General features: G+C 38.1%; 1 protein-coding gene across 1 annotated transcript; it reads left to right on the forward strand.

The window, feature by feature from the left end:
- The first annotated feature begins 12,432 nt into the window (after positions 1 to 12,432).
- Positions 12,433 to 18,861, forward strand: BTF3 (basic transcription factor 3). Its single transcript, XM_032213258.1, is given in 8 exon segments — positions 12,433 to 12,563; positions 12,956 to 13,024; positions 15,901 to 16,014; positions 16,163 to 16,235; positions 16,238 to 16,297; positions 16,300 to 16,362; positions 17,647 to 17,703; positions 18,585 to 18,861. Coding segments are annotated over 7 exon segments (483 nt in total). The 5' UTR covers positions 12,433 to 12,563; the 3' UTR covers positions 18,632 to 18,861.
- The last annotated feature ends 2,780 nt before the right edge of the window (positions 18,862 to 21,641 follow it).

A 21,641-nucleotide genomic window follows, 5' to 3' on the forward strand; every position in this document is an offset into this window, starting at 1 on the left:
TTTCCTGCTCCGCCGAGATTAAAAACAAGAAACTGTTTACTGAAAAATACAACATGTTTGAAGCCGGTGGGATATTTCCTCCCCTCTTTAAACGTGGTTGGATAAGGATAACTTCTAAACTGTCCCGACCTTTGTTTCTCTTTTATTCCTCCCTCCCCCCGCCCAAAAAAATCCTTCACTGGGCATAAATTAATTTTGATAAAAGAATGAAAGGACTTTTATGCACTTCCAATCAGCGCAGTTCGCTGCTCCTCGGGAGGAAGGGCTCTAGAGAGGCTCACGGTCTCCGGGCAAGAGAGCGCGGTCGTTCGGCCGTTTGTCGCTCTGCAGCTGAAGGTGGGTCGCCGGGATGTCTGAAAGGCAAGAGAGGGCCGGAGCTTCTGTGTGCTGCTGTCGCCAACGCGCCGCCAGGCGGAGCGACCTACTTGCCGTTCTCCGCTGCCTCTTCCCTGACCCGCATTGTGATAACGCCCTTTCGCTGGGACTGGGGGCAAAGAGGCTGGTTTGCTTCTTGCTCCCTTAGTCAATGGGTAGTTTTATCAAGTGGGCATTAACTTCAAAAGCACTCTGATTGTTAAAGTTAAATTGAAAATGTGCGAAACGCGTAGAAGAAGTGTGTGCATATTCTGTGCGTGTGTACTCTTATATGTGGGTGGGTGGGTGGGAAAGAGAGCTAATAAAGGCCAAAGAAGGCCAAAATATTTATTTCTTCCTTATTACAGTATGTGTGTTTGTGGGTGTATGGGTGTAGAGTCTGGGTCGGTGTGTGATTAAGTACACTCAATCAGATCCAGAGGGAAAAAAATTGGAAATTATTTCATGCTTTAAAAACTTCTCTTTCCCATTTCTTCTGTATATGTATTTATACATCTATGAAATCGTTTAAAATATACCGGTCATTAAATAAAAGCAAGAAGCATTTCAGATTGGGTAACTGTTTGGAGAAATCTCTCTGCCATTTTAAAAAGAAAAATAAATCCCATTTTCTCTAATAGTTTTCTAAATAAAGAATGTCCTTGATGAAATTATACCAATGATCTCTTCCAGTGTAATTGCCCTGCTTCTTAAAGTATAACCAAGGATTTTGAAATTAAGGGACATGCAACTCTTACGCTTTGTTCTTAAATATATTAGAAAGAAAATTCTCATTCTTTCTAATAATATATTTTAATAATATATTTAATACTTTATTTAACTCAATTTAGTCCAACTGGTAGATAAAAATAAATCTGGTTTATAGACATATAGTAATTATATTAATTAACCATACCTATTAATATGCCTAAAAATAAGGCAACTTGTACATTAATCATGTTTCTTTTCCTTGTTGGTTTAGAAGTCAAACAAATGTATTTTCTTGGGATTTACTTCCAAATAAATGTATCAGAAATGGAAGGCTAAAGGAAATTCCATTTAGTGTAATGTATTTCTACATTGCTCTAGTAAACTTTTTTTTTAATGTAGCCATGACTTAAAGATTGGGCTAAATAACAAAAAACAAGCAATCTTGTTAAAAATCAGTGGTCACACAAATTCCCTCCACAGTTTCTCCATAGATAGCAAGTTGTATCATTAAATATTTGAACAAGGAACCTATCCTCCCAGGAAGCACAGCTATGACCAAAAATGAATAAGGATTTGGAACGATTTGTTAGAAGTCTGAAAACTATGTTGATTTATTGGCTATTTACAATTTTTGAAGTTTCTGGTAATACCAGATTGTACTATCATGTGTACTGTTTTATTTTATTTTTATTTCAGTTTTCTTCTATTTCAGAATATTTCAGTTGGAGTTGAGTTACATGGGAAATGTTTGCATCTGGGCATATTTCCCCAGAAATAAGACTTACTTTCTAAGGAATTGCATGAATTATTATTATTATTGAGGAGTAAGCCTAAATGGGGGAAAATTTCCATAGAGATGAGGTATTTAGTCGGCTTTGGGGATGAGAGAGCACAGATAGATAAAGAATACAACATTTATTAAATCTACGTGGCTCAGGTGGATCACTTCCATCAGATGCACAACAAACTGGAGGCATCAGACCTGTTAATTCCGAGTGGCAAACGCTGCTCCTAGGATGAGGTCACCCGGAAAAGGACCAGAAATGTAAATAACCACCGAACTTTATTCATTAACGAGAAAAACGGAGATCCTGTGACACGCCCGAAAGCTGGATTCGTTACAGTTTATATACACCCGTCCAACATTCCCGTTTCAGTCCGTTTCCATTCCTCTCTTCGACGGTTGGGGGAGATTATGCCTGATCATAAAACAAAGCTCCCATCTTTTAAGCTCCTCCAAACCCGTGGGGAAAGGAAGGGGCTGTTAACCCCGCGAGAGAAGCGACCGATTTTGATTGAGTGAATTGGAGTGACTCGCGTGTTAGAACGGCAGATAATCTCTGACCCGGTCACCGCCTTTCACCGAGCCGGGACGTAAGAGAGAAGAAGCGTTGCAGGAGAACTACGACTGGAAACTACCCCGGAGGCAGAAAGGGACTGCTTAGGTCAGACCTGAAATAGTTGCCCAAGACGGCTATCTCCAGATCTAAGAAGGTTTAACAGCCCCTTCCTCGGGAAAGCTGTGAATCACCCTGCGGGACGGACAGAAGCTCGCAAGTTGCGTCCCCCGCGAGGCAAAGGGGAGGAAGGGTCCCCCCTTACCCAGGGAACGACGGCCGCGCTCTTCAGAAGCTCACCGGGAAGAAAGAAAGGGGGCCACCTTCACACCGACAGGCTGGCGAGGGAAAGGCAGGTGTGTGGAGCAATGTTCTGGTGTAATCTTCGGCCAGCAAACTTCTTCAAAACCAAACCGGTGGAATGGCCGTGCTAGCTGGGCATTGTGCGGGCTGCAGTCCAGCTTTCTGGAGGGCGCCAGGTTGCAGAAGGCCGTCAAAGTAGCTGCCGCCTAAGTCTCCTCCTCCTCTGTGCCCGGGGAATGGCCAGAGTGACTTCGTAGATGAATGATGCCACCTACCGGCCAACCGATATGGTAAGCACCTCAAAGGCTCTATTTAAAGCTGGCTGCATATTCTCCGGTAGATCCCCGCGCTGACGGAAAGCCATTGCCCCCTTTTAGTCTCTAGCTCAGAGGTCTTCAAACTTGGCAATTTTAAGACTTGTGGACTTCAACTTTCAGCATAGCTGGCTGGAGAATTCTGGGAATTGAAGTCCACAACTCTTAAAGTTGCCAAGTTTGGGGACCCCTTTTCTCTAGCTGGTGGGGTTTGTAAGGAATGTTTCCTCTTCAAGGTAGCCTAGGCTTCCCGGTCACTTGCCCCATCAAGTTGGGGGGAGGGGTGTATTCGCAGACTCATTCTGCTCCCGCTTTGGATCCCAACTCTTGTCATCCCGCATCATTGTTATGAGTTAGCCTTGAAGCATGATCGGGACTGTCCTACTAGGTGCATTTTTAAAACGGAAAAGCTCAGAGGAAGCTCGTTTCAGAAGAGTAGAGCTTTATGACTGGTGAGATGGTTGGAAAGGTAGTTTTAACCACAGGCATAGTTTTAGTAATGTATTTTGTTCTTCTGTTGGAGATGGTGGTATTATTCAAACGTTGAACTAGCCTTCCTTGCTGGGGACTTTGTCTTATGAAAGAGGTTGCCACAAGCAACTCAAGATTAATTGTAATTGTCTTTTCTGCAAGGAGATATAATTTGTTGAGTCATCGTTATGTAGATTCACAAGCAAGAGCTGTTCTTCATTGCTGTTGAAGTGCTATCCACTAGAGATGCTGCATTGGGATCCTTGGAAAGGATCTGTATACAGGTATTGCAAACAAGGGTTTGGGGACATTAACTTTAAAGCTCTAATAAGATGGCTTTATGGTCTCCCATCCTTGAGTCAGCACAAAACGTTATTGGCCTGAAAATTTTCTCCTCAGTGCTATTCTCTATTCTCCTCTGTTTCAGGTCATCATCATCACCTGATCTGCCTTCAACATATCTGATATGAAAAGATTTAAAAAAAATAAAGTTGCTTTGGATACAATGGAATAAAAGAGGACTGTGTTAACTCTGGAATACAAGGACATTCAGTCTGTCTCACTCATGTCTGGAGACAAGATTATGGCAAGTTCATCCCAGGAAAAGAGTTGCTGCACTGTTGTTTTCAGATGTAGAGAAAGCCTTTGATAATTTGATTTTTTTTTTGTTTACAGTTCTAAAATATACAAGCTATAAATTTATTAAAGGGGTAAGTTCAATTTATATTTCTCAGGGGAAAAAACAAATGACTGTTAATGGAGAACTAACAAAAGCTTGTATGATTTAAAAAGACAAGGATGTCCACTGTCTCCACTTTTGCTCATTTTAGAGAATAGAAACATTAATGGGAAAATTAAAGGATTTTGGTTTTAAGATTAATAATAATCAAAAGACAAGGATGATAACAAAAATATGAAAGTTGAAGACTAAATCCAATTAATGGGGAATGGTGATTTTAACTTTGAAAAAAAGTAAAATGCTTGGGTATTACTATGATAAATATGAATTGTGTGTTATTTAAAAATAATTATATTAATATATGAAATAAAATTAAGGAGGACATATGGAGATGGGAGGAATTAAAATTATAAGTGTTGGGGAAAATCTTGGTTGTAAAAATGAATGTTTTGCCAAGAATGATGTTTTGTTTCAGATAGTACCTATTTTGACAACTGATATTCCATTCAAATTATGGCAAAAAGACGTATTTCAATTTATAAGGCAACGAAAAAACTATGAGATAAATATAAAGCGTTAAGAGATTCAAAGGAAAGAGAAGAATTTGATTTACTGGATTTGAAATTGTATTCTGGTGCTTGTTGTTTGGTCTGGATGAAAGGATGAATGTTGCTGAGAAGCAAGAAATTTTGTAACATTAGAAGATCACGAGTGGCATGGATATTTATGGTACAATAAGGTTAGAATTAATGTAGACTTTAAAATCAGTTTTACATGTGCCACATTGAGAATATGGAGTGGATACAAACCTGAATCATGCTCAAAAACATGTTTATGGATCTCAACTCAATAAACAGACAAGGACAAATGGTTGAAGTACTGGTAATGATTGGAAAACCATCAAGGAGAATTTAAAATCAAATCAAAAGAGCAATTAACAGCAGAAGAATATAATTTTCATTGGTTTTTCCATTTAGTTATCAGAAATATTCAAAATGGACAAAAATGACTATGGCACGGAGCAAAGTAAGACAGAGTGTGAAGTACAAGTGTATTGATAATGAACGTGTAATTGTTAAAATGTATACACTTTCGTTGACATTTGAAACCAAGGAAAAACAAGTTAAATAATGTATGAAAAAGTGAACTAAGAATTTTGATTATAATATGCAAATAATCAATGTGAAAATATGTGATTAAAAGGATGGAATGTTATGGGTTATGATCCCAAACAGATTTTTTTATAAAATGACGTATTGTTGGTACATGATGCCAGAGAAGTTATTTAGAATGTATAAAGATACTTTAAAGTATGTTAGAAATGTGAACAAAAAGAAGGGACAATTTATTATGTTTGGTGAACATGTAAAAAAAGCTTTAAATTGTTTTTTTTAATAATATTCATTTGAAGTGAAAAATTTTCCTTTTAGAACTGTAGTAATGGATAAACAGTTAGAAAAAAGCCACAGAATATTATTTCAATGTATGATTACCATGGCAAAATTACTATATTACAAAGATAGAAAGATTCAACACTAAGTACTACAGAGGAATTGTGAAATTAACAGATTCTGCTGAAATAGATAAATTGATTATATTTATTGGTGATTGGAAACTTCTAATAGATTAATGGAATAATGAACTTGTGATTTATGGCTAGACCGGACAAATTATATTAAGAACAGTATAATGAAGGAACTTTAAAGAGAGAGGTTAAAAGATAATTATACCTACAATTGTCGTTAATTATTATTATGGTTAATCTTAAATTCAGTTCAGTCTGGAACTGGTAAAAATTTAACAGTTGAAGTGTTAACTAAGGACCTAAGAGCCATAAAGGTAGCATCTGAGTATATAGGCAGTTTCGAGGATATAGGCAGTTCCGATGTGGTTCAAAATTTCCATGTATCTAGGCAGTCCACGGGCTTCTATTACTACTAGTATAATCATTGGTTTCTTCCTCCATAATTGCTCAACTTCAATTTGCAGGTATTTTGCTATTTTTTCTGGATATTTCTCCTCAATTTGTGCATCACCTGGTATTGCAATATCAATAACCAGACTTTTTTCTTTTCCACTATAGTGAGGTCAGGCATGTTTGGGCCAGATGTCTGTCTGTTTGGATCCAAAAGTCCCACAAGATCTTGGCCTGTTCATTTTCAAGAATTTGATCAATTTAGTATTCCCAGTAATTTTTGCTGCATTCAAACCAAACTTCTGGCAAAGCTTCCGATGTATGGTTTTGGTAACTTAATCATGATGTTGTAGATAATCAGTCTGTGAGATTTTACTACAACTACTAATAAGGTGATCTACTGTTTCATTTTTCTCATTACATAAGCAGCATTTACTGTTGTTACTGACATGTTGAATTTTTGCTCTCATGGAATTGGTCTTGTTTTTGGGCAGCCAAAATGAAGCCTTCAGTTTCTAAGAGCTCAATTCAGCTTTTGTTTTTCTAAACAGTTTAAAATCATCTATGTAGAGCAAATGGGAAATTTTCAACCCTTTTTAGCCAATTCATAGCAACAATTTGTTTTGATTAAAATGCTATTAGTGATGCCATCAAAAATACAAATAACAGAGGTGACAATGAATTGCCTTGGAAGATTCCTGGTTGGATTATTATTAGTGTATGGCATTGTTACATTGGTCAGGAGACTACAATACAATCGTACAATAATAGTTTAGCTGCCTGTTTTCCAGCTATGTCAGCTGCACATTTGTATGCTTCCAATGGTGCACCACAAGGCGGCAAGCTGGTTTCACACCAGAAAGACGTGGCTCTCCTTCCCCCCTCCCCTCCCTCCCCGGAGTAGCCTTATAAACAAGCACAATATCTGGGAAGGTTCAGAGGACAGGAATCTGCCTACCTGCACAGAACAACTTGTCTCCCAACTAAGTGGTACCTATTCATCTACTTACATAATACATGCTTTTGAACTGTTAGGTGGACAGAAGCTGATGGGCGTTCACCCTGACACAGTGCTAGGACCCAAATTGATGGAGCAGCAACCATCTTGAGCATCATTAAGCCATTGAGCCACTGTGCCTCTATTGCTATGAAGAATATCAGAAGCTATTTCTTTGTATTTTTTCTTACTTTTCTGTTTTTTAAAAAACTTTTTTCTTCCACTTCTTGCTTTCTTCTTGCTGTTTCCTCCCCCCCCCCCTAAATTTATATTAGTTTGTATTAGTTTTCATCTTCTTTTTTAAAGGCTGCAATAAAAGTAATATTTTAAAAAAGAATTGTAATGATGGCTGATGATAATGATTTATGATAATAATGCAAAATATTTTCCAGGTTATTCGCAAGTTTGGAAACAGATTTTTTATTATTTATCCTTAAATGTGAACTCCAGGCAGCTCCTTACAAAAAGAATCACCTTTAGGATTCTAGTAGTTTACCATAAATCTATACCCTCACTGGCTATAAGGGGGGGGGGGGTGTCTAGAAATAAATTGACCTGAAATAAATATTCTGCCTCAATTTCAGAACCATTTTGAAGGGGTTCTCCAGATAGAGTTCTCTGCCTTAGCTGTACAAAATCAAAAGACATTGTGCAAATGGGAAGCTATTTACTGTGTTGCAACTTTTTTTTACCCAAATCCCAGTTTAAACCAATAGTCAAACAGTAAACAATGCTTTGAAGTGTTATTGATTTGTAATCCTAGTGTGTTCTTAAGACAAAATGTATATGTAAACAAGCATTTTTATCAAACTATTTACATACATCATCTTTCCGCTTACTTTATTAAGAACTACACATAAATTATTTGTATATATTTGCTTCTATCTCTAGAAACATAGCAGGCTTATTTTAAAAACTAAGAGACTTGTTTTCAATTTGTATATAACCTATACTTTGCATCACTTTTCTTCTTTCCAGGAAGTGCTGTCCTTTGGGTACCTTTTCTGCTTGACAATTGCTTCTAGCTTATTTAATTGAGCACCTTAAATATGGCTTTGGTTATGGTTGCTAATGTTTTCTGATATAGGGGTCCTGCAATGTTCATTCCCATTGAAATGATACTCCTTCCATCTTCTGGATTTTATCTCTTTTCCTGTGGGGGAGTGAATAGGGCAGTCTATTTCAGAAGGTCAATTCCTTATTACTTTCTCTTATATATCAAGACTTCTATGGTGGGCAAATTAATTATTAAAAGTATTTTATAACTAAGAATGACTTTTATATAGCATTGAGGCTTAACCCTAACATTCACTCTATTTCTATACTGTCCCAGTCTCACCCCGCCTATAGAAATCCACTTTGGTTAATCCTAGTTAATTCACCTAGCTGTCAGCAGCTTGCAGCATTTTGGTGCCAGCCCTATATTTATTTAAATTAATTGTGTACTCTTGCTGGACTTTTGTGCATTCACTATGTTGGCCTGAAATTAGTGTGATTCTGATTTTTCAGTAACTGATAGTATAGAATGGTTGCAAACTTCTTCAGTTGGGTAGTGCTGAATGATGGGACAGCAATGTCACCATCACCACCAAAACAACCCACCCTTTTCCAGCATCCAGTGTGGCTCTTTGCAAAAGCCTCATCTGTAACATCGGAGCAAAATAATTCTCAGTCTTCAGTTCTCTAGCTGTTACTCCTCTTCTGGACAAAAAAAAAATGAAAAGAAAACCAGAGTGTTACACTTAACTACCTCATCCACTGGAACATCTGGACTTAGAATGTATACTTGTGTTAGGCCAGCTACCATGACTTGTTCAGCAAATCATGGGTTAACATAATGCATTTGTTCAATCAGCCATGTTTATTATCTTTCTCTGTTGGTCTCTCACACACAAATACAATGTACGCCCAGTATGGGCATGCATAGTTCCAGATTGTATTAATTTCTCCTCTCTCAGTGCATCAGATAAAAAAAATGTTCCTTCTATTTGCCACTTCAGTTTAGCTTTAAGTACTCATCCCTATTTAAATTGCATTCCTTCCATCTCAGTTGGTATTTCATTGGGCTTGGAAAAGCAAGGCTCAGGCCCAGCAAGGCTGTGACGCCATGTCATTTAAACGCTGGACAGACAATGTGCTTAGTGTAGGTCAGCTGGAAGGAATGACAGTGATTTTAGCCTTTGGGCATCCATTTCAGAATGGAAGAAATTGAAATCCTGCTGGTGGAAATAACTTGAGAGTGGTCATATCAGGGGAGTATTTCTAAGCTATAGAAATAGCATTGACTGGCCAACTACATTGCCAGGGCTACAGGATCTGGATTGTAAAAATCCAAACAGCCACTAGATGTTAGCAAAGAAAGATGGAAAATTCTAATATTCTGCTGCCATCCTGTGGTGGTTTAGTTTCGCAGCTTAGTCATAGGATGCCCCAGTAAGGTGCAGATAGCTTCACAATAGATTCTAAAAGTACAGATCTTTTCCCTCTACCTTTTGGCCTTAAATTGCACTTTTTTGCTTTTCCTTCACAGATTGAAATTGCACTCCATATTGAAAGGCAACAATTCAACTGCCTTCTTTCATTGGTTTTATTCAGAATGTTCCCCAATTATTTTGAATCCTTAGCATTGCAAATAACTTAAAGGGGGCTCACAAATTCTGTAATCAGGCTTGCAAAAGGGGGGCACTGTCAAAATTTGCTAAGGGCTTTGTAACTCAGCTTGCCTCCATAAACCCACAATTGGCAACTGAAGTCTGAGAAATTTGTGATACACAAATTAGATTTTTCCACGAAGCACGCATGAAGCAAACTGGTTGTTACTCTGGTTGAATCCCACCACTGATCAAGTTGCAAAGTCTGCTCTGCCATACTTGTATTAATTATGTCATACTTAAATATGGAAAGAACAGACTATGCATTGCAACATACATTTTGTCACTTTCTACCCTTATAGATAACTTTTGGGGATTAAATGTTATTGCAGCTTTGATTTTTTTGTTTACTTTTGTTTGTTTTGTTTACTTTTTTGTTTACTTTTCTGTTTGGGTTCTTATTGTAAATTACCATGTACTTCTGATTCCCCCCCTAAAAGTAAAATATCAATTCCCACTGATTTTCCCCCAAAGTAAAATATGTCTGCAGATATAGGCAGTTGTCATGAGAAATAAAATGTTTATGTTGGTTGGGGCCCCACTGGGGGATTAGCAGTGGATGGAGCTGGTTGATCCAGTAACAATAGATTCCACCTCTCTGTATGCTGCCCTGCCCTCCCCATACCTAAAATTCTTAGATTTTAATCTTTGGTTTTATTTTTGTTTTAATGTCGATGTATTTTTGATGACTATGTTGTATGTTGTATGTTTATTATACTTGTATGCCGCCCTAACAAACAAGTGGGGAAGGGGGAGATACCAAAAAACAAACAAGACAAAGACAAGATACAAAAAACAGATTAAAAGCAATGCAACAATCACAACAATTCAAGTGGGGCTGGGAACTCATCAGCCCCAGGCCTGCCGGAACAGCCAGGTCTTGACGGCTTTGCGGAAAGCCTGAAGGGTGATGAGGGTCCGAATCTCCACGGGGAGATCATTCCAGAGGGCCGGAGCAGCCACAGAGAATGCCCTCCCCCGAGTGGTCGACAGTCGACATTGGCTAGCTGATGGTATTCGGAGGAGGCCTAATCTGTGGGATCTAATTGGTCGTAGGGAGGTAATTGGCAGGAGGCGGTCTCTCAAGTCGTGCAGTTATCTTATGGTAAGATGGGCAGTTAATACATTTTATTATTATTATCTTTTATTCATTAAACATGAAACTCAGTCAACAGAACATTTAAAAATGTATCACAAATGTTTACTGCTAGTTGATGGTTGATACGGGTTACTGCCAGCATCCTAGGTATTAATCAAATGTACGATGTTCCAAGTAGTGTTTTTTTTGTAGCTCTGCTGATGTTATTGTAGGAAGCTGCAATTTCTTGATGTATTTTATAAAATTCTTGGACATGGTACAAAGTGTCTCGATGACAAGGGGTATCACTTTTACATGCTTCATCCATAATCACATAGTTTCGATGGCCAATATTTCACGATTTTTTCTAGTTCTTTTTCTTTCACTGGCGTCTCCTGGTACAGCAATATCAATAAATTGTATGCTTCGGTTTTTGATAACTGTGATATCTGCCGTGTTGTGTTCCAAATGATGATATGTCTGTATTTGAAAGATCTTCACCTCATTTTCAACAACTTTTCCCACTTATATTCCCATGACTTTTCAGATACAAGAAAATCGTATTTTTTTCATAATGACCAGTGGGTTAATTTAGCAACTCGGTCATATCTATCTTTGTAATCAGTTGGTGCGATTTTGCTGCACTCACACATTAAAAGTGACAGTTTCAACGTTGTCATTGCAAAGTTTGGTAGTTTGGATTGTCAGTGGATTTTTGTATCTTCACTTTCATGGCAATAATAACAACAATAATAAAAGTAAATCATAAGCGTTCCATTACTTACTGTATAAAAAGAAACCAGTCATCATGCGATAGGGTTTTAACTCAGATGTACAAATAACTTGACTGGCCTAAAGTATTATATAGCCAGACTGGAGCAAAAGGGACTCCATCTGTTATACCAGTCGGACTTTAGATCAGCATGCAGAACAATGTTTTCTTCAACTTGGCAATTTTAAGATTGTGAACTGACACATAGCATGTTGGCTGGGGGATCTTGGGAGTTGAAGTCCACCCATCTTCAAGTTACCAAGTTGGAAAAACACCAGTCTAGTAGAGCAATAGCTGATTGCACTCAAATCTCACTCCACACAAAGCTTTTTATTTCTTTCCTAGTTTTTCAGCCAGTGCAGGATCTACTTTTTTTAACCCCGGATCAAAAAAATCAGAAGATTAGTCTTCAAGGAAGGACCAGTCTTCTAGTTTCTAGCCTGGTGGTTTAACCACACTCAGTGACGGACTAAGGCTCACTGGTGCCCCAAGCATTGACAATCTTGGTGTCCCCCTCCTTTGTACATAGTGTACATTGGTTTTTTTCTTTATTTCTCAACTTTGTAGTGCCCTGAGCACGTGCTTAGTCTGCTTAATGGTGAATACTGGCTCTTGCGTTGCACGACGCTTATACCTCGGATCAAAACGAGACCCGCCTAACAGGATCAGCAACTGGAATTCTCGTTCCACCTGCAAGCACCCGATAATTCCCAGCCCACTGGCGGAAACGTAATGGGAGAGAAGATCGGGCTGCAGTCTCCCAACTCCGCCAGGATGCAGCGGAGCTGAGAAAAAGGATAGGGGGGGGGGGATTGAGTTAGTACGCATGCGCAGCGTCCGGGTTGCCTCAGAGCGTCGCTGCTGCCTGTTTTTTTTTCCTTTCCGGCGGCCATCTTGGTTCCTTCCGCGTGCGACTCTCGGGGTCGGCGCTTCCCTCCTGCCGGTTTTCCTATCGGGATCCGCCCGGTTCGTCCCGCAAAGGTACGACAAGGTTTCATCCCGGAGGAAAAGCGGGAAGGAGCCAAAAAAAAGGAGAGTCGGCGGTGGGAGGGGGGTGTCGAGATCCTTTTCTGGGCCTCCCTTTGAGTCGGGAAGAGGCGGCTGGGTGGCCTTGAGCGAGGAGTGAATCCCGGTGCAGCCTCCGGAAGTGGCCGCCTGATTTTCGGTCGCTCCGCAGCCGCCGGCACTTGGGGAGCGGACGTTGCCTTCCCGCTTAAGGAAGCGGCAGTTGCTCGTAGGCTGAGCCGAGCAGGGCCGGGGTGGGAAGGAGGAGGAGGGGATCGTTTGAGGGTCCTCTTTAATCTCGGCGGCCCCGAAGCGGTGCACCTCCACCCGCCTAACCCTCCCTTTTGCCTCCTATTTTTGTGCCTTAGATGAAAGAAACGATCATGAATCAAGAAAAATTAGCCAAGCTCCAGGCCCAAGTGCGCATCGGTGGGAAGGTAAGACGGGCGGCTGCTTCCCATTTCTTCTCCCTCTTTAGCCTCGCACGAAATCAGGATCTTAGTTGCGAAGTTGTGTCCGACCCATCGCGACCCCCTGGACAATGTTTCTTCAGGCCTTCCTGCCCTCTACCATCCTCTGGAGTCCATTGAAGCTCACGCCGACTGCTTCGGCGACTCCATCCATCCATCCATCCATCCACCCCATTCTCTGTCGTCCCCTTCTTCTCTTGCCCTCCATCGTTCCAGCATTAGGCTCTTCTCCAGTCATTACGATGGGGGGGCTTACGGTGTTTTACCCGCAAAGAGGCCTCGTCTTGGTTCAAATCTTTTTTTTTCATGAATTGTTCGTGCGAGGTGTGACTTTGTAAATGGTTTTGGAGGGGCGAGCTGCGAGTTGGACCTCGCCTACGGTAGCCTCTAGTGTGTTCTGTAGGTCTTTGATAAAAAAGCATTTCGTGAGAGTTTATTCACAGAAGGTGCCTACAATGGGATTACATTGTTAAATACGTGAACCAAGTAAATCATCGAGTGTTCGAAGGGGTAGATTTCTAAAATCATGTCAGGTTTCGCTAAGTGAGGACAGATCTGGTTAATACTTGACTGAAAGACCACCAGAAAAATAGCAAAAGTTTTAGGCTTGGCTTACAAAGTGGGGGAGGGGAGAGGAAGACATTCCAGGAAGAACAGCAGTGTCCATCATTTTCACATGGTTGCCACTAAAAGTGTAATTATAAGGAGCCATTTTTGAGTGAGGAACTGTCTCTGTGTTTGAGGAGACTGTTCCTTAACTTACATAGCCATTAAATTCATTAGGCAATAAAACCAAAAAAGGAACTAAGGCCATTTCTGTTTTAGAGAAAAGCTTTGTACAGTTAGAAACAAATGTAATGTACTTAGGTCTTCATTGGTTTAATCAGACATAAGATTTGCTAATTGATTTGAAAACACTTCTAAAGAAAAGCATTACATTTACCATACTGTATTTAAACTTTACATGTGACAATATTTAAGTTGATGGTAGTGCTGTTAATGAAAAGGAATGGTTGGCCAGATATGTTTTCATTATTGAAAACAATAATAACCACGATTATTAGTATCTGATAAATATGCTTTTATTTTAGGCAATTTGTGAAAATAATCTGATAAAGATTATTTGCGAGCAATACATCATGTACTAAACATATATAGTGAAAGCTGGTAAATTAAGCAAAGTTAAGTGTAGTTAGTGGTCCAGTGGGAGTTCCCTGATATACCAGGACTGTAGGCTGAAAAGTCTAGAAAGATCTTGGAAGAAGGGAGTAGTGAATCACATATTGTTACCAAGAAAACTGTTTGGACATTTTTTGAGGACTTCAGCAGTTGGGTTTAGTTAACAGAGATTTTATCTTTTTATGCTACATAGTCCTAAATGAAAGATTCAACAAATCAGTAAGACTTAATTTTTCTATCAGACTGATTGCTATAATACTGTAGAATATAGTCCTGTGGCCACTTACTTGGAAGAAAACATATAAATTAATATGGCCCTCTTGCATAGATATGCACGGGATTCTGTTCAAAGATTAAACATGATCTGTGTACAAAATGGTGTATATTGTACCTTTCTGATATGAACAGTATTAGATTCAGTTTACATAAGAAACCTATCATTAATTAAGGGTGGAGTCTGGAATTTCAGGTCCCAGCATGTTTACAGCTCGAACATATAATTTTCATCATATACACTAAATGGTTATTAAGCAGTGTAAAGCAGTATAGTTTTTAGACTGAAAATAATGACTAAGATGTCTTAGCCTATGAATTTAGTTGATTTAATTCAATTAAACTGTTCCATGTTTTCAAAGTATGGTATAGTACTGAAGGTATTGGATTTATACTCTTAGCCATGAAACTTACTGAGCAGCATTCCATTCATTATCTTTCAGTCCAATCTATTCCTCATGGGTTATTACTGTTCATAAAATTAGAAGAGAGATTGCTACTGTATATTTGTCACTTTATCCTGGTAGATTAATTGGCACCCATCATTTGTAAAACACTTCAGAATTGCTTAACTAGAATTTTACTGCATATACAAGAGCTGTGCACAAAAACAAATGTGCAAATCCATTTCCATGAAGAATAACTAATGTGATTCCAAAAAAAGGACCGTCTTAAAATATTGACTTGTCATTCTGCAGTAATTTAAGCCCACTGACTTAAAATACAATTCCAATCTAGTATGTTTTATATTTTTCCTTTTTTTGTTTAGTCCTCATTCCTTGTGGCTCTTACCATGATTTCTATAACACCTTCGCCTTCTGACAGAATTTCACTCACAATTCTTTCCTCCCAAGAAAGAGAATCTGGACTTTGGAGGATGTTTTGTGGAAATGGGGTGTTTGTTTGTTTGTTTGCTTTATTGTATTATAATATATGTCACCTGCTGGTAATGAAAGACTGATGGGTGAAGCAATATCTGCTTTCATTTTCTTCACAGGTGCCATGTATGTTTGCACATGAAAATTGAATTACGGTACTTAAAGAAAACAGTAGAAAGCCCCCAGAAGCATTTAACAATGTTTTACATCTTATTGTTTCTTCTATCAGAAGTTATTGAGCTCCTTAGATAAATATATCTGTGCTACTAATGTTCCTGTTAATTCTCTGGAAAAAACATTCAGCATTTGGAATATTTATTTGGCTAATATGTATGTCTGTTTTCAGCTAATATTGTTGAACTTGCTTCATTCCTGTTTATTAGTGGAATTGCTTAGCAATTTTGCAAAAAGAAAATAGTGTTTAATGCATCCAGAGATAGAATTAGGCTGCCTGACATTTACACGCTTAAAAGATCATTTTAAAAAGAGTTAAAATGTACTCTTTCTCTGTAGGGTAGTGCTCGTAGAAAGAAGAAGGTGGTTCACAGAACAGCTACAGCAGATGACAAGAAACTTCAGTTTTCCTTAAAGAAATTGGGAGTAAATAACATATCTGGGATCGAAGAGGTAACAGTTTTTTCTTTCACATTGCTTATAAAGACTTGACAAAATGCTGCTTTTAAGAAAATGGAGTTAATAGGAAATGGGTGAAATGGAGCACACTCATATAAAAAATGTATCGGTACAATTAATATATATATTTCTTATATTATAGGTCAACATGTTCACCAACCAAGGCACTGTAATTCACTTCAACAATCCTAAAGTTCAAGCCTCACTAGCTGCTAACACTTTACAATCACAGGCCATGCTGAGACAAAGCAGCTGACTGAAATGTTGCCTAGCATCTTAACCAGCTTGGCGCTGATAGTCTGACAAGCTTGAGGAGACTGGCAGAAGCTCTACCAAAACAATGTAAGTAAAGACCCACTATAATTAAGAATGAATATTCTGGAAAGGGTTTAAGGCTTCTATTAAGTACCTAGGCTTGCAGTCTTCTTGAAAAAGGTGCTAAATTTGGGTTTCCGTGGGAATACAGTCTTAATTAGAACTTAATATATGGTTCGTCATTTTCACTGATACCCAGATTGACGAAGAAGATGTGATAAACAGAAGTTCTTTTCGACAAATGGATAAAGAAAATATATTCCGGAAGCTGAGTTGTGTAGAGAAGATTTGAGAATAAATTTTTATATAATTAGAATAGATCAGACGGGGGCCACAAAGACTTCACAATAGGTGTAGAGTTAGTTAAAAGAACTGATAAAAATCAGATCTTTGTTTGGAGGAATTGGGCTTTTAAAAATAAAAGTGCATCAATCTTAGTAAACAATAGGATTATTTTCTTAATCCACTAAAAATACCCTTTATTGTGTAACCTGGATGTAAATCAAAGCAGCAGGGCACAAATAAGCAGCTGGAGGTTCGTATTTTGCCCTCAAGTGTAAACTGCATATTTCATGCTTGTAATAGAAAATAGGCAAAAAATGTTTTATAATGGCTTAGTAATTAGAAAAATGATTCAGTGTGTCGTGCAAAAAAGTATTACCTGGAATTTCAGATAATTCGGGTTTCTTTCATGACCTCTTCCAAAGAGTGGAATCAGGAAGGAGGATAGCTCTGTTCCTCTATTGACAAGAATGAATTGAGAAAATTGCAAGTACACTTTTTCTTAGTTCCTGAAGAGGAACTTAACGTCTTCCCTTGACAAATTAGTATGAACAGCCAGATTTTCTGCATACAAAGAAACTGGTTGAATAAATATATCTGTTCTTTTCCAAGGCTAGAACAAGATATAAATTGGTTGAAAAATATTACAAGTTATGTTCTCAATACAACATTGAAATCAGAAGTGCTTTTGTTTTTACCTTGAGAGCAGTCTGAATATTTTTTCTAGCTTGAATAATGTTGGACTGATTCTTCCTTATTTTATTACATGCAGTTTTGGACTCATTCTTGCCTAAAAGAAAACTATATGTGTGCAAACCTTTTTGGAAAACAGTAAACAACAAAATTGTAGACATACTTTGGGTGGCCTATTCCTGTATTAAATATACCACATTTGCAAATTCTTATGTGTCTGGAAATGCCATTGAATTCAGTAGGATTCATTCTGAAGCAAGTGAATAAGAGACATTGTGGTGGACAGAAAATGTTAGACAAGAGATGCTTCATCCATGTTTTAATATGTGATTTCAGCTGTGGATGGAAAAGCACCTCTTGCTACTGGAGAAGATGATGATGATGAAGTTCCAGGTAAGAATTGTTAGCCTTATTTATTTTTCAGGACAGGATTTGAAAAGATTTGAATATTTTGTGTTTCTACCACTTTATCTGGAAGTATTTTTGGCCCAGTTTTTGTTATGTCCAGATGAGTGGAATATCGATTAGACCTCTGGTGTATACAGCTAACCCCCATCTTAAACAGAAGTTTGTTTAAACAGAAATTTCCATTGCCAAACAATCCAATTGTAAAGTGCAAAGTCATCTGCCTGTGATAGATACTAAGGCACAACAGTTCAGGCATTCCTGGTTGCAGCTGTTAAGTGTAATGCCCTGGGTTGTCAAGCGAGGACATCCTATGGTTACTTTTGTGACTTCCTGTCAGCTTCTAATACTGAATTTGAGGCAGTTATTTAGACATTGGTACCTCACAGGAGTAACTTATAAGTACAGCAGACATCCACAAAGTAATGTTCACAAGTGAATATTTGCTTGCTGGAAGCTGGCAAAGGTCACAGATGGCAACCATATGATCATGGATTATGTGACACAATTGTGAACAGGCACTGAATGCTTGCTTGCAGTTGAATAACCATGGGTACATTCCAACATTCCAGCTGAAACTCAAGGACAGGCCCTCCTTATTCAGTGCTATTATAACTTTGAACAGTCACTGAATGAATGGATGTAACTGCAATTAATAAAAAAATAGTTGCATTACAATACATTGCTTCTCTCCGATCAGTTGCATAAGTATATGAGGTAGAGATAGTTGTATAGTTATGCAGGAAACTTAATATTTAATGCTCTCTGACAAAATACAATTCTAAATGCTTTAGATGTTAGCATAAGCATTGAATATTGCAGGACTTTTTTCCACTTAAAAAACATCATTCCATTTTTTTTCTTTGCAGATCTCGTGGAGAACTTTGATGAGGCTTCCAAAAATGAAGCAAATTGAATTGTCACATTCAGTAAAACTTGACAATTATGTGGAGCTGCTATTTTATATTGTGACTTTTATTGTAATATTTTGTACTGATCTTAGTCTTAAGATCTGTAATATTTGGAAAAGTCGGTTCAATGCAGCTCTTCAGTTATTGTTAATGCACAGTGCGAACGGGCTGGAAGTGCACAAAATGGAAAAGTACTAAGTCTAAAAGCTAATAAAGTCAAATGTTTAGTCAAATACTTCATTAGTATTTTTGTAGATAATTAAAATAATTACTTGTGATAGTAGTGGGAAGTTGTGGGAAATGAAGGTTCTTGGCTTTAGATTTTACTTTGATAATAACTTTAAAATCTTCCAGAGCCGCCTCTTTTGCATTACCTATTACAATGATTTATGCCAACATTGAAATGGATTTCACAACTAGATTATTGATGGTGGTTTAGCTTTTATCTGAATAAAAACAGGTTAGATTACTAAATTATAGATAGGCTGGCACTAACCTTTTAGTTGAAGATTTCATGGTTTAACATATGCTGGACTTCATCTCTCCAAACAGTTAGGCTTCTATATTAGCTGAGAATTATAGGAGAAAAAATCTGATGTTGAGGAGCCTAAAATGGAGAAGGCAAACTTAAAAGGATGTTATTTAATATATTTTTCCCTTCTCTGTTTATTTAAACGAATATGTATGTATGATCTTTACTAATACATCTATAAAGTTTGGACAATGCAGAAGAATAAGATTACAGGCTTTAGGTGAGCCTAAAGGCATCTACAATAGACTTTCAAATAATCAGGAATAATCTTTGATTTGCTGAGATTTTAGCGATAGGGCAATTTTTTAAAATGTAGTTTATTCTTTACAGCAATTGTTGCCATTCTCCTTTCCTTGTGGAAGTTAATATAAAGAATTGTTAAAATCACTACACATCAATGCATCAGAAGCTGTTCTGGTTTCTTTGCTTTTACTTTTAAGACAGCAGTTTATTTACAAAACACTAAATGACTATGTTGCCTTGAATAACTGAATCATTAGCAGCAGAATTGTTTTCACTATGTCTAGATGCAAAGAATATAGAATTTGAAACAATTATTTAGGCATTGGTATCTCACAGGAATAACTTAAAAGTACACTAGATATCAACACGGTAATATTCACAAGTGAACAGTTCATGACAGCGGATGCTGACTCTTAGAGATAGTAATTAATCTAGCCATGGCTAAGTAATCTACCTTGGGTACTATTTGGATGAAAGACCACCGGAAAACCCAGAACTTGTAGGCTGCACAGAAATGTTGAAACAATTTCCTGGAAGGTCATGGCAAATCATTTTCATATTGCCACTAATGAAGAAATGAATGGCAAATCCTTGTCTTTGCCTCAATAATGATGAGAAAAGCAATTAAGATACACAAAGTATACAGCATACCCCCTCCCATTTTTAACGATATGCTCCTTAAAAGTTGACTACTGTAGATAAGTTCTTAAGATTTTGGCCAGTCTGGGAAAGTTATACAGTAGGAAAGTATCCAACAGTGCCATTTACCCAAGTACTACAAATAGTTATTACTGGGTTGTGACAGGAATTGTTTCAATTTTACCAAATAGCTATAATTGTGTTGGTGCAGTCTAGCTGCTTTCAATAAAACTCCTGGAACAAAACTGCAGTCTTCAGCATGCTATTGCAGAAGACAAATTATCAACATGACTTGCGTATTTTTATTTATATGGTAATGAATACTGTGTAAATGGTTTGTTAACATCTTTTACAATTTCAGTGAACTACAGGAAAAAAATGGAAAACTATACTATTTAATGGTGAATTGGAAGTATGGAATAAGAGCAACATGTAGCTTGCTGCTATAAATACTGAGGAAACACTTCCTTAAAAATACAATATGAAAACAGATTTGAAAAGATCACGATAGACAGTAGCTCAAAAACACAATTTGTACCGTATATACTCGAGTATAGGCCGACCCGAATATAAGCCGAGGCACCTAATTTTACCACAAAAAACTGGAAAAGTTATTGACTCGAGTATAAGCCTAGGGTGGGAAATGCAGCAGCTACCGGTAAATTTCAAAAATAAAAATAGATACCAATAATGTTTTTGAATATTTATTTCAAAGAAAAACAGTAAACTAGCGGTGTATTCAATGAAATACTTCACTCACCTCATGATGCTGATGTCCCGCTGTGATGATGATGTCCCGTGCAGCCGCGGGAGCGATGTCCTGCCTCCTATGACACACGGCACAGTGATTCCTATCATTGGATCACTGTACCAGAGGAGGTGGGACATCGCTATGTGGCTGCTTGCCATAACGAGGAGGTGGGACATCGTTGCAGAGCGGCAGGAGGGGAGGAAGGGGAATCGTAAGACAGCCCTGCATTACATTAGAACGTGAGGAGGGGGATGGTGCGGTGCACGCTGCGCGGCAAACTGACACGGAGGGGAAACTCACAGGGGCACTGGGCCATTCACGAGTGTCACCCAGCGGCATGGCCCCGCCCCTTTTTCTCCTCCATTTCGGGCAAATTTTCACTGACTCGAGTATAAGCCGAGGCGGCTTTTTTCAGCCCAAAAAGTGGGCTGAAAAACTAGGCTTATACTCGAGTATATACAGTACTTATATAAAACAATACTCGGAAAACAGTTTTAAAATGTAGGGTTGCTTTCAAGTCGCATTCTATAGAAACAAAACAGCGTTTTACCTCAAGGGCTTGAGAATATAATAACATAGCATATTAAATACACATTGAGAGATACACACGTTTTCAGCCACCTAAAAAATAAGTAGAAGCTAAAGGATTCTCTTTGGCTAGTAAGATTCTCATAGGCGAATCTACCATATATTAAGTATTGCACAACTTCCCCACAGCAGTTTAGAGGCATATGTCTGTATTTCAATGAAACATGTTTACCTTATGCTTTTTGTGTGAGAATTAACAATCCATATAACATGCAATAAAGATAATTTTCAGTATAATATCAATGCATGGATTGCAAATGTG

Source organism: Thamnophis elegans, chromosome 3, assembly GCF_009769535.1.
Source record: "Thamnophis elegans isolate rThaEle1 chromosome 3, rThaEle1.pri, whole genome shotgun sequence".
Taxonomy (NCBI): Eukaryota; Metazoa; Chordata; class Lepidosauria; order Squamata; family Colubridae; genus Thamnophis; species Thamnophis elegans.